At 42.5% G+C, this 12,500-nt stretch overlaps 1 protein-coding gene across 1 annotated transcript in view; it reads right to left on the bottom strand.

Annotated features, from left to right (window-relative positions):
- snd1 (staphylococcal nuclease and tudor domain containing 1) overlaps positions 1–12,500 on the bottom strand; it is a 390,687-nt gene that overhangs the window by 47,217 nt on the left and 330,970 nt on the right. The window contains exons 19-20 of the mRNA XM_084049382.1: positions 12,106–12,229; positions 8,930–8,999 (exon numbers count right to left, since the gene is read on the bottom strand). Of these exons, the coding sequence (XP_083905508.1) occupies positions 8,930–8,999; positions 12,106–12,229 (194 nt within the window). The remainder of the gene's footprint in view (positions 1–8,929; positions 9,000–12,105; positions 12,230–12,500) is intronic.

Raw genomic sequence — 12,500 nt, 5'->3', positions numbered from 1 at the left:
TGCTGAGAACCGACACTGTTAGACCACATTAAAACAATCCCAAAAACCTCAAAGTGACAAGCGGCGACCGCAGGGGGCGCCGCGCCTCACAGAGAACCTTCAGACCTAACTGAACGTGACAGCCAACCGAGAGAGAGAGAGCAAAGTAACCCAGATCAATTTCACACAAGAGTCCGGCCGTTCCTTCTAGTGCTAATGCACTCACACAGCCAACGGGAGGATTATTTTGGACTTCTTTACGCGCACCAGTGATGAAGAACGACCGAGGATTGCTTTGTGGAGATGAAAAAGGAAGGACGCATGGAAAAAAAAACGAAAGAAAAGAGAAAGGCGGACTGAGGTACTTCAAAACATTCGGTGGCAAAGTTGGACGAGAGTTTTATCTTCTCAACTTCCTTGATGTGCCGACACTGTGGCTATTTAGTATGAATGTGGTACTTTCACTAAATGTTGTCTTACTCTTCTCTATTTTTCAATTTAGGGTAGCCAATTATTGTTACCCCTTTATTCTCCCAATTTAGTATTATAGTGTGTGCGTGTAGTAGCAGCCAATTAACCGTCCCTCCACACATTTCTGGGTTGCCCTTTATTGAACCGTACTGTTTACTCTATTATTATATTTCCTTCACTCCTAGTTGCATCTTTTCTTCCGTACAGTATCTGTCCCGCGGTACTGCCACGACAACTGATAGGAAGGAAAGGTCGGTCGGCCTCCCTCCCCACGAACACGGCCAATTGTGTTCGTATAACGCAAGGGTCACAAATGTGAGTACTTTTTCCACCACTGGCATCAGGGCCTATACAAGCTTAGAAGCTCACAAACTTGTAAATCTGCTATTTTTGGCTAATATTCACCCCAGAATAGGGATGCTAGGGTTCAAGTAGTTAACTCGATTATACTTTGTTGACCGTGGTCCCCCAGAGGTCTAAACCTGGCTCCTTTTCCCCCCTCAGCCTAAACAAACCTCTTTGGTGAAAATAATAGCCGATCTGCTATTTCCACTGAATGTTCGCCCCCCAGTAAAGGGATGCTAGGGTTCAAGTGGTACAATTTTAATATGAAAACGTTTTCCAGAAGTGTCAGAACTAGCGTGAACTACAGCCCAACGTATTTGAGACACATTAGACATCAACTCCCACAAGCTGCAGCTACAAAGTGAAATCCTCAGTGTCCATTTAACTAAATGGTGCATTTATAGAGTGCCTTTATCCAAAGCGCTTTACAAAGCACTTTACAATGTGCATTACATTCACCCATAACTCAGAGAATGCACAAATGCAAACAAAGGGACCAGGATTTTACTGTGTACAGTACAGACTTGTATGCACTCAACTTTCACTCTTATATTAACTGTGCTACAAGCTGGTCCCAGAGGCTGAAACCATTACACATTCGTAAAAAAAAAAAAGAAATCTGCGAACATTCTTGATCAAAAATAAAATAATAAAAGACCTATTGTACCATCACTCAAAAAGTATAAATTATTGACTTTTGACAGTTTTCTTTGTTTTGCAGATACGAGCCTGATGGAAAACTGCTTTTGGACAATCAGCATTTTCAGTCAGGGCAGCAAATAAATGGAACTCAATTTTCTACCCATATCAAAGAAACGCACAGGCTTCAGAGTTTTTTTTAAAACGACTCTTTAAACAACATGGCTCATATTCATGTCTTCACTCATCTAAACCTTTGTACGAAACCGACTGTTTTCCAACAAGGACCGTATGAGATCTTACGTTTCACATGATGTCGAAAGTGGGGTCCGGGGACCCCCCCGGGGGTCCTTGAGGGGGTTCCAGGGGGTCCCCAGCTAAATGAAGTTATTATAGGCCATTATTATTATTATTAGGACCAGTTGAACCACTTTAACCTTATATATAAATCAAGTAATTGAAAATAGTTGATCTATAAGCTCACGACGGGTCACATCGCGGCGTAATTGCACCGTTTTAAATTGTGTGCATTCAGTTGTATTGTTTGCATCGCTTTTCAATATCTTCCCGCCAAGGGACTGCATATCGTTGCTGTAGGACTAGGCTGCACCAGCGCTCCTGTTTTCTGACCTAAAGGGGCGTGTTTAACATCTCCGGCGAGAGAATGCGTGTGATCCCATTGGTTCACCGATCTGTCCGTCAGCCCCCGCCCCGTCAACACAACATTACGAGCGACGCCCACTGCACTCTGGTTGGTTGGGGAAATGAAACACTTCCTATACCCGGAACACCGACGCGATGATCCAGGCTTTTATTTTTTTGCAAAACTAAAAAATAAAAGCCTAGAGATCGAGGCTACAGTATCGAGGCTACAGTAGCAGGTGTACAAGCTTGTAGATCTGCTGCTTTTGATGCTTTTGAAATTGAATCCTGAAAAGTAACAGTTTTGGACATACGAGGTTTCCACCCGACAGACAATATGTAAATTGGATACAGTATTGTGTTGTGCATGGCCTCCATTAATTGTAAACATTAATTCAATTGGGGAAAGGTGGATTTTCAGCACACTCTCAAACCTATGCTAGTTATGGAATAATCACTAATTATTTATATATCTGCTCACTGAGTAGAGTATTATCTCGGCCAGTCTTACCCATATTGTAATTGAGCATTTGTGATGCACTAAAAAAAGACATAAATCTCACACGCACGCACACACACACATACATACACACACACGGCCCCAGGAGACCCCATTTATGTATAGCGCGACTAGGATAACAGTTAAGTTTAATGACCCTTAGTCAGGGGTTAATGTGTTCTTTGAATTAGCTATATAGACCTAAAGAATTTATTAGGGACCCAAAAAAAAGAGATTTATTTAAGCCATAACACAGTTTGATGACACCGCAAACGTAGCCCTTTTTAAGTGCAATAACAATGTGGTCTGTGTGTGCAAATGACGGGATGGTAAGTAGTCCAGCCTGTGGGTTTTGAAATGGTACCGGAGATCATTTCACGACTGGACAGAACGACGGCGGTACACATTCGGCCCACGTCGTCGCAAACCTCCTATCTCCTTATTGTCTTGCACCCTGTCCATCCGTGTGTCTGTGTGTGTGTGTCCGTCCGTCTGTGAACAGCTAATCTCCAGCACCGTTGGTTTGATCCCAGCAGAAACTGTGCACACACACACTCCCTGGATGCCGATTCAGAACCTCTGCCCCAAATTTTTCACATGGGCCTGTTATAGCGCCACCAGGAGTCCGCTTTTTGGTAAACACATTTTTTGACAGTACTCCTACAGATGTTGTCCAAATGTCACGCAAATCGGTACACAGTATCTCTATAGTCATTAAACAAAACAGGATTTTCAGATTTTCCATATTCCATCCTGATTGGCTAAAAATGGCTTCCAAAGTTTGCAGGAGCGCTCCGTTTTGAACAAAATGCCTCAAATCATGAACACAGCATGCAATCTCCGTGAAATTGTGCACATACATTCCCACTAGGTCGAGGAAGAAATGCCACTTGATATTTTTAGCGGTGCCAGCCGCTCTACATTTGACTCTGTCTGTGTGTCCGTCCGTCCGTATGTTATGTCCGTCCGTATGTTTGAACATGGCAAAGAAGCAACACATGCGCCACTTCAACACACACACACACACACACACACACACACACACACACACACACGCCAATACTGCACACATGCGCACACACGAACACACGCACACACACACACACACTTGACGTCCGTATGTCCGTCCGTATGTTATGTCCGTCCGTTTGAGCACGGCATTTAAACAGCTATAACTAGAGTTCGCAGCATGCTATGGAATACAAATTTTGTACATGGACTAAAACCACCAATAGGGACGAACTGAAATGAATTAGGCCCGGCCCCCTCTGACACGCACGCACACACACACACACACACACACACACACTTGACGTCCGTATGTCCGTCCGTATGTTATGTCAGTCCGTTTGAGCACGGCATTTAAACAGCTATAACTAGAGTTTTCAGCAAGCTACGGAGTACAAATTGTGTACATGGACTAAAACCACCAATAGGGACGAACTGAAATTAATTAAGCCCCGCCCCCTCTGTCTTCCTATTGGCTGGGCTTTAAACAGCCGTAAGTCCAGTTTGCAGCATGCCACCAAGTCCAAATTTGGTATGTGGACTTAGACCACCAATAGGGACGAACTGTAATTACTTAAGCCCCGCCCCCTCTGTCTGCCCATTGGCTGGGCTTTAAACAGCCATTATTCCAGTTTGCAGCATGCTACAGTACCAAGTACAAATTTGGTAAGTGGACTCAGACCACCAATAGGGACGAACTGAAATTAGTTAAGCCCCGCCCCAAAGGCACCGCTTCCTTCACACAGGGTGTGATTTTAAAATCAGCCTCATGGTGGCGCTATAACAGGCCAATTCGTGTTTATACCTATAACTGCACAGATCTGTGTAAAACTTTGCCTTTTATAGCGCCACCAGGTGGCCGACTTATAGAAAACACATTGTTGGATATTACTCCTTCAGATTTTATCCAAATTTCATGCAAATCGATACACATGATCTCTATAGTCATGTGATCAAGACGGATCTGTTAGATTTACATATCATATTCCATCCTGAATGACTAAGATTGACATCCAAAGCTTGCAGTAGTGGCCCGTTTTGAACAAATGTCACAAATCATGAACCGATTGCAGTGAAACTTTGCACGCACATTTGCACTACGTTGAGGAAGAAATGCCAGGGACCCCCACATTGATATGAATGGGGCCGTCAACCCCCACCTGAAAATATGTTGTGCCAGAAGCAAAGATTTGAGTTAAAAGATTGTGCCGCGCTATGAGCTTGTATATCTGCTATTTTTGAATAGCCAAAGTATAAAATATGGATAAAGGCGTTAAAATGATTGTGACCCTTTATTAACACATTTTGCTGGGGACCCCCTGGTATCCCCCAAGGACCCCTGGGGGTCCCCGGATGCCACTTTGAGAACCAATGCTATTGAACACCCTTTATTTCTGTGAGTGGGTTTTTAAAAACACGCTTCTGACTGAACCTCCTAACTCCATTGGATCCTCAAACTATCGGTCAAACCACCTAATTCCAACTCAGGTTTTTTTTGTCCCCCGTCTGACAGTCATTCTAATCAATGATGGACACAAATATCAGGTCAAAAACCTCCCAAATCCACTTGAGCTGGATTTGAGTAAAGTGATGATAATATAAGGACACATTCAAGTATCTGACAATGTATAAAGTCACAATACCAACTTTGATGAGGCAGTATTGTGTTTTAAAACCTTTTCTTTTTTTTTCGAAAAAGTTTATATTTTGGATATCGTTTTCTTTGTTTATATATTTTATGATCAATCAATCGATTGGGGTCCTGGGCTTGGATCAATGGAACTAACATAGCATATTTTAAGTTCCTATTTATCGGTAAGACAATGACATTTACTTTTCATTGTTTTAAAGAAAGATATATAATGACTTAAAAAATAAATAAATAAATTATATGATATGATCATTAAAATCGTAGTGTTTTTCTTTTGATAGAGGGAACATTTCCATCAGAACGCTGAAAGTGACAGACAGGGCATGAGAGGCCGACAAAGACAGCACATTTTAAGAGTAAAAATAATTGGCTACACATAAAGAAAAAAACAGCTAAAGTGAGTTAACCACTTAAAGACGTGGTAAAATGAAAAATATGTTTTTCACACTTTTAGAGCATCCCCGCAGACATAATGAGTACATATCTATTACTAGATGCCTATTTTATATGTTTTTGTGTATTCTTATTGTCTTATTGTGAATTATGTCAAAAGTCTCTAAAAGGCGATTTTTAATTACTTCCTGTAAACTCTTATGAATATAAATGAATGTTGATTTCTTTCAGCTGTTTGATTCCCATAGCTCACGTTCCTCCACCTACCTGATTTTAAATAGAGACACTCTTAGGCTGTCTTTATCTAACTCAAGATGACGGCCAGGCGGTGCATTATTAGTAATAATCGTCTCCGCCAGGCCGAAAGGCATGGCGAGAGTATGTTTTGCACCCTGTCCGTCCGTGTGTCCGTGAACAGCTAATCTCCGGCATCGTTGGCTCGGGCCGCTGCGAAACTGTGCACACACACTCCCTGGATGCCAAAGCCAAAGTTCTGTCCCAAATTTTTCAGATTAGCCTGTTATAGCACCACCAGGAGGCCAATTTGTGCAAAACACATTTTTTAGTATCATTCCTACAGATTTTGGCCAAACCTCACGCAAATCGGTACACAGTATCACTATAATCATGTGATCAACACGGATCTGTCCGATTTTTCATATTCCATCCTAATTGGCTAACATTGGCTTCCAAAGTTTGCAGGAGAGGTCCATTTTGAACAAAACGCCTCAAAACATGAACACAGCGTGCAATTTCCGTGACATTTTGCACGCACATTCCCACTAGGCCTAAGAAGAAATGACACCCTTTTCACATTGGCCTATTATAGCGCCACCAGGAGGCCACAATAACCTACCTGACCAGACGGAGACATGTGCTGCGAGGAGCACTTTTTCTAGTTTATTACTTGTTTCAAACTTAAACGGTACACTAAAATAAGTATCTGGGAAAAAAATAGGTTAGAAATATTAGAAACAAAGTAACATAAACATGCTTCAGGTCCGCATATCTACATTTTTTCTAACACTTTTGAAAAATCTTGAAAGTGTGAGAACTAGTGATTTAGAAGGCATTTGTGGAAGTCAGGTCTTAACACATTAAACGCCAAGAACGTAGTCCTACGGTCCATTAAATCCAACTGTTAAGTGACGAGACCGTAGTGCTACGGTCCGGGTGCTTTTTCCTTTTTTTCGAAAAACTTTTTTTTTTTTTTTCAATTTTCTACACGGACCATTTTCAGTGTAACACCACCGGAACGGAACTATTTGCGATCCGGTTTTGCCGTTCCCGTCGGCCTCTATTCTAAAGCGCACACAAAAACGCCATTTTCTCCCTTGAAGTTTTTTCTCCTCGGTCATCACTGTTTAACATAAACCGTTCTAACTACAACATGGATGCCCCGTTTGACACGTGGTCTACACCAGTAGACACAGGGACATGTGCACGATGTTTACAAACAGTGCATCGCACATTCTTAAGGATTTCAACGGGGTCTATGGCGACGTGAAAAAAACAAAAAACAACAATAAAACCTTGGCACTGGTGAGTATATTATGAGATTAACCTCTGGCAGTGGATGTGTTAATGGAGAAAAAAAAGAGAAGCTATTTTGGAGCAGATTGGTGGTATGCTCCTTTGGCCTTGGAGAATCCCCCTTCTAGCAGCCTGCCAGGACGCGTCCTGTCTGCCAGCTGAACCCACCCCCCCCCCCCCCCCCCCCACGCTATGAGGTCACTCATATTGTAGGTCGCACACAGCGCACGCAAACTACCGCACATTGCATCATGGGTAATCTCCCACGGGCTGACGGACCGGCCGGATGGGCCACTTTGCGGTGGGTGGGTGGGTGGGTGGGTGGGTGCGCACGGGTGAGTGGACAGGCACATGTGCACACACATGAGCGCACACACAGATACTCTCGTCAAAAGGATGCAGCACTTTCGTGTTTTTTTGCCGTCAAGGAAGGAACGGGGTTGGAGGAAAAAAACAAACTATCTGATAGTGAGGAAATGGGGAGAGGGAGGAGGACCTTTGTTTTGGATGAGTGTGGATGCAACAGTTATGCTCATCAATATCCATTTTAATGAAATAATGGGGGGAAATGACATTTCTGGCCTCGCTTCTTTTTCCAATTGGAGTTTCTTCCCCTTAATTTGTTGATGTATAATAGTTTTTTTCTTTAAATGTCCCAAAAAATACACACTTTCTTTTGGTGATTTTTCATTGATTGAAAAAGAAAGAAAAGACATGCATCCCTACTCTGAACGAGAGCGAGAGCGCAACATTTGTTCCATAGGTTTTCAGCAGAGAGAACGCGAGGTGGTTTTCGACGTTCAAACGAGCAGAAGAGTGTGCGTTGGATCAGTAGATAAACCCACCGCTATAGCGTCTGCACAATCGTTCCCCATCAGTCCCTCGCTGGGTGAGCCCCCGCTATGACACCACAGCTCTGTTGTTTTCACCATGACCGTGCCGCTATTCAGCCCGCTCACGTGGTGGAAGAAGTATTCACATTTTAATACTCTGTTACAAATGCCATTTTCAAATACTGTAGCTTAACCCATTGAGACCTGAAGCCGATTCTACATGTCTCCTAAATCTCAACAGTTTTCTGAAAAAAGTATGTTTCTATATCAGTGGTGCTCAATCTTTTTCATGTCAAGGACCCCCAAAACTATATGTATTTGGCCGCGGACCCCCATCAAAATATGTTGTTCCAGGGACCCCCAGAAGCAAAGATTTGAGTTAAAAATGTTCGCTTTAAAAATATATATATTTCAAAGATTTGCACACATTTTCACGATTTTTCAAAAATAGCAGATCTACAAGCTCGTAGCGCGGCACTCGGTGCCGCGCTATGAGCTTGTATATCTGCTATTTTTGAATAGCCCAAAGTGTAAAATAATGCTTTTTAGCTCAAATCTAAAAATGACACAGTTCCAGGCCTCAAAGGGTTATGTGTATACTGTATGTAGGGCTGAAATGGTTAATGCATGTTTTGTAATATCAAAATCTAAAAAGTAACTAGTAACTACAGTTTTCAAAAATTGTAGTGGAGCAAAAGTACAATAGTTGCCTTTGAGATGTAGTGGAGTAGAAGTAGGAGTAAAAATATTGAACATAGGAAACACTCCAGTAAAGTAAAAACACCTCAAAATTGTACTTGAGTACAGTACTTGAGTAAATTAGTAGGTATCCACCACTGAGCCCCCGCTATTCAGCCCGCTCACCGTTTGACAGGGGGCGCACAAGGTAAAAAGAAAAAAAAATGCAAACGCAGGCGGTAATTACAGGCTACTCACGTTGCCATAGTCGATGTAGAACACATGGACCCTGGATGGTGACTCGGCTTTTTCCACTCTGGCTCTATACCTGAGAGAGAGAGAGAGAGAGAGAGGGGGGGGGAGAGAGAGAGAGATAAAGTGACAAAACAAAGATAGAGAGAGACAAATAGAGAGAGAAGATAGTAGAATAGAAGGTAAAAGAGAGAGAGCGGGAGGGAGGAAAGAGCACAATGAGACACGTAAATGATTCTGTACTTATTTCCCAGGAGAGAAACTCACTGGAGCATGAACCTGTTGTTATCTGGGCAGAGGAGGTATAGGGAGCAATGGAGAGAGGAGAGGAGAGGAGAGGAGAGGAGAGGAGAGAAAGATGATTAATGGAGAAAGATGTGAGCGAGCGAGTGACGCAGACACCGAGACACAGAGAGAGAGAAAAAGTTACTGACAAACACTATTTCCTCACTAGCTGTTCAGTATCACCGTTTGAAAGACAGGTGATTTTTAATTATCCTGCTAATAAAAACAAGCTGTCAATTTACAGTATACCGCACGCACGCACGCACGCACGCTCACACACAACAAAGATAATTAACTCGCTTTAGAACAGTTCCCACGCCCAAACTAAACTTAAGACATACACATCCTACGTTCTGTCACCTGGAAGAACTTTGATACAGTATGACGCGCACGCGCACGCGCACACACACACACACACACACACACACACACACACACACACACACACACACACACACACACACACACACACACACACACACACACACACACACACACACACACACACACACACACGTAAGTAAGGGAGAGCAGGTAAGGACACAAGGAGAGGAGGGAAGGAGAGAAGGAGAAGAGGAGAGGAGGGAAGGAGGGTTGAGAGGAGGCCACCTCCATTTGTTTTTTAATCAGTTTGGTGTTTATTCATTCTCTCTCTCTCTCTCGGTCACCTTCTTGACAAGGCCCAAAGTCACCGGTGCCCACGTACACTGTTTAGCTGTCTCACTCGCAAGAATGCACACACACACACACACACACACACACACACACACACACCCCTTACTTCCACTTTATCAGTGTGACTGCGACTTCCATCTGTGCCCGTGACCATCTGTAAACGTCCAAACGTACAGTGGGGGGACTAGGTGAAGAGGTGTGTGTGTGTGTGTGTGTGTGTGTGTGTGTGTGTGTGTGTGTGTGTGTGTGTGTGTGTGTGTGTGTGTGTGTGTGTGTGTGTGTGTGTGTGTGTGTGTGTGTGTGTGTGTGTGTGTGTGTGTGTGTGTGTGTGTGTGTGTGTGGCGTGCGTATGTGTGGTGTGTGTATACCTCCAAGCTCCATGGCTAATTCTAAACGGCTCTCTTGAAGCAGTGAGCTAATTAGAGAGCGCGGGCGTCTGTTCTTTAACGCAGTGCAGGTTTAAATTAGGACATGGCTAAAAATAATAAAGAAAGTCAGGTATTTTACTTTGAAAAAGGAAGAAGTTGATTTAAAAAATAACAAGGCTTTTTTTTTTATTAATGGCGGAGCTGCGTGACTCAACGGTGTGTCATTATAAAAATAGAAATGTCCCCGCTCATCTGGGTTTTTTTCGGGGATAAATGTGTCGCGGCTTAACCCATTAAAACCGGCAAAGCATCTGTGTCATTTTAGATTTTTTTTGCCTTGGCTATTCAAAAATAGCAGATGTACACATCTGTACATCTACTATTTTAGATTTTATTTTTAAATAAATCTTGAAAGTGTGAGATCTACTGGTTTAGAAGGCGTTCGTAAGATCGGCCTCAGGTCTTATTTTTGAAAAATATTGAACATTTTTGCAAATCTTTGAATATATATAATATTTTTAAGCAACATTTTTTTTTACTCAAATCTTTGTTTCTGGGGGGGATCTTTGGAACAAAATATTTTCAGATGAGAGTCGGGCAGCCAAATACATACAATTTTGGAGGTCCTTGACGTGAAGAAGTTTGAGAACCACTGATATAGAAACATGAGTTTTTCAGAAAACCGTTTTTTTAGGACTTAGGGAGACATTTTTGTAGAATCGTAACCTCGGGCCTTAATGGGTTAAAATCAACGCTCGTTCATCCTATTAAAAAAACACACTAGGCAGATTGGGAACTGCGTGACGAGTCAGCGCTCAACTCTGACCTTGATAACAACGGTGTGCAGTGAAGGTCTGTGGGATTGTGAGAGAGAGAGCGCGCTCACACACACACACACACACAGCGACCGAAGAGCCCTCAGGACTACGGCCTAATTAGTAATCATATAATCGTTGCTGTCGGTAGCCGACCTACAAGCTCACGACGCCTCACATCTACAGCTTGTAGATCGGCTATTTCCACTACTTTTGTGTGACACTCTTGTGTGATGAAGTAGGGCATTCATTTCACGAAAAAAAAAAAAACATAAAAAGTTGAAACTAGGTTTCTGCCCGACAGCAACCATATACATGTGGGAGAAGAGTTTTATGTTGGATTACCCACTTAAAGCCCTGTGTACTTAAAATAGCAGATCTACCATCTCACAACGCATCGCGATGCGAGCTTGCAGATCTTCTATTTTCACTATTTTAGAAAGATTTGAGCTAAAAGAAGCTTAAACCCATTAAGGCCGGGGAACGCATCTGTGTGTCATTTTTACATTTCTTTGCGCTTTTCAAAAATAGCAGATCTACAAGCTCATAGAGCCATATTCCATCTGCTATTTTTGAAAAATCGTGAACATTTGTGTTTGTGTTCTTGTCAAGGACCCCCAAAATGATATGTATTTGGTCGCGGACCCCCCAGAAGCAAAGATCTTAGAGTTAAAAATGTTCGCTTAATTTTTTTTTTATATATTGAATCATTTGCAAAAACTTTTTCAAAAAATAGCAGATCTACAAGCTTCGTCGCGGCACTCGGTGCAGCGCTATGAGCTTGTAGATCTGCTATTTTTGAATAGCCAAAGACATCTGATCTCACTGAGTACCATAATTATTTCTGGCTATTTCTGGCTATTTCTGGCCTGTGCGATTTTTTTTTTCCAAAGTAAAAAAAAAGTGCTTAGGAAGCGAGATACAGCCTTTTCCAGTTATAAGTTAAACAAGGAGTGGATGGAGCAGCAAATATTCAAATGATGATATCTTGGGTTCTGAACGTTTAATCTTTTTTTCAAAAACACGTCTGTGAACGTACCACTCTCCGTCAGCGAACTTGGCAAGGCAGTAATCTCCTCTGCGTGCGGCGTAAGATCCTTCTACTGGTGGCTGGGCAGCGATCTCCGCCCGCATGGTCTCCATCAGGCTCTCCAACTGGGCTCCTGACAGACAGACAGACAGACGGACATACAGGATGTCAATGGAGGCGAGAGGAACAGGCCGATATTCTTTTTTTGTTTGTTTTTGCCTTTTACCCCCTTGCAGTGGTGTAAAGTAACTGAGTACATTTACTCAAGTAAATGTACTCAATTTTCAATACTTTCACTTCTACTCCACTACATCTCAGAGGCTAATATTGTACTTTTATCTCCATTACAATTATTTGAGTTACCAATTACTCTGTAGATTTTGATTATTATCACAAAACATACA

Source organism: Gymnoscopelus microlampas (assembly GCF_963454915.1).
Source record: "Gymnoscopelus microlampas genome assembly, chromosome: 23".
Classification (NCBI taxonomy): Eukaryota; Metazoa; Chordata; class Actinopteri; order Myctophiformes; family Myctophidae; genus Gymnoscopelus; species Gymnoscopelus microlampas.
Note: the sequence above shows the minus strand (reverse complement) of the source record. Positions and strands in the feature narration are given on the sequence as shown.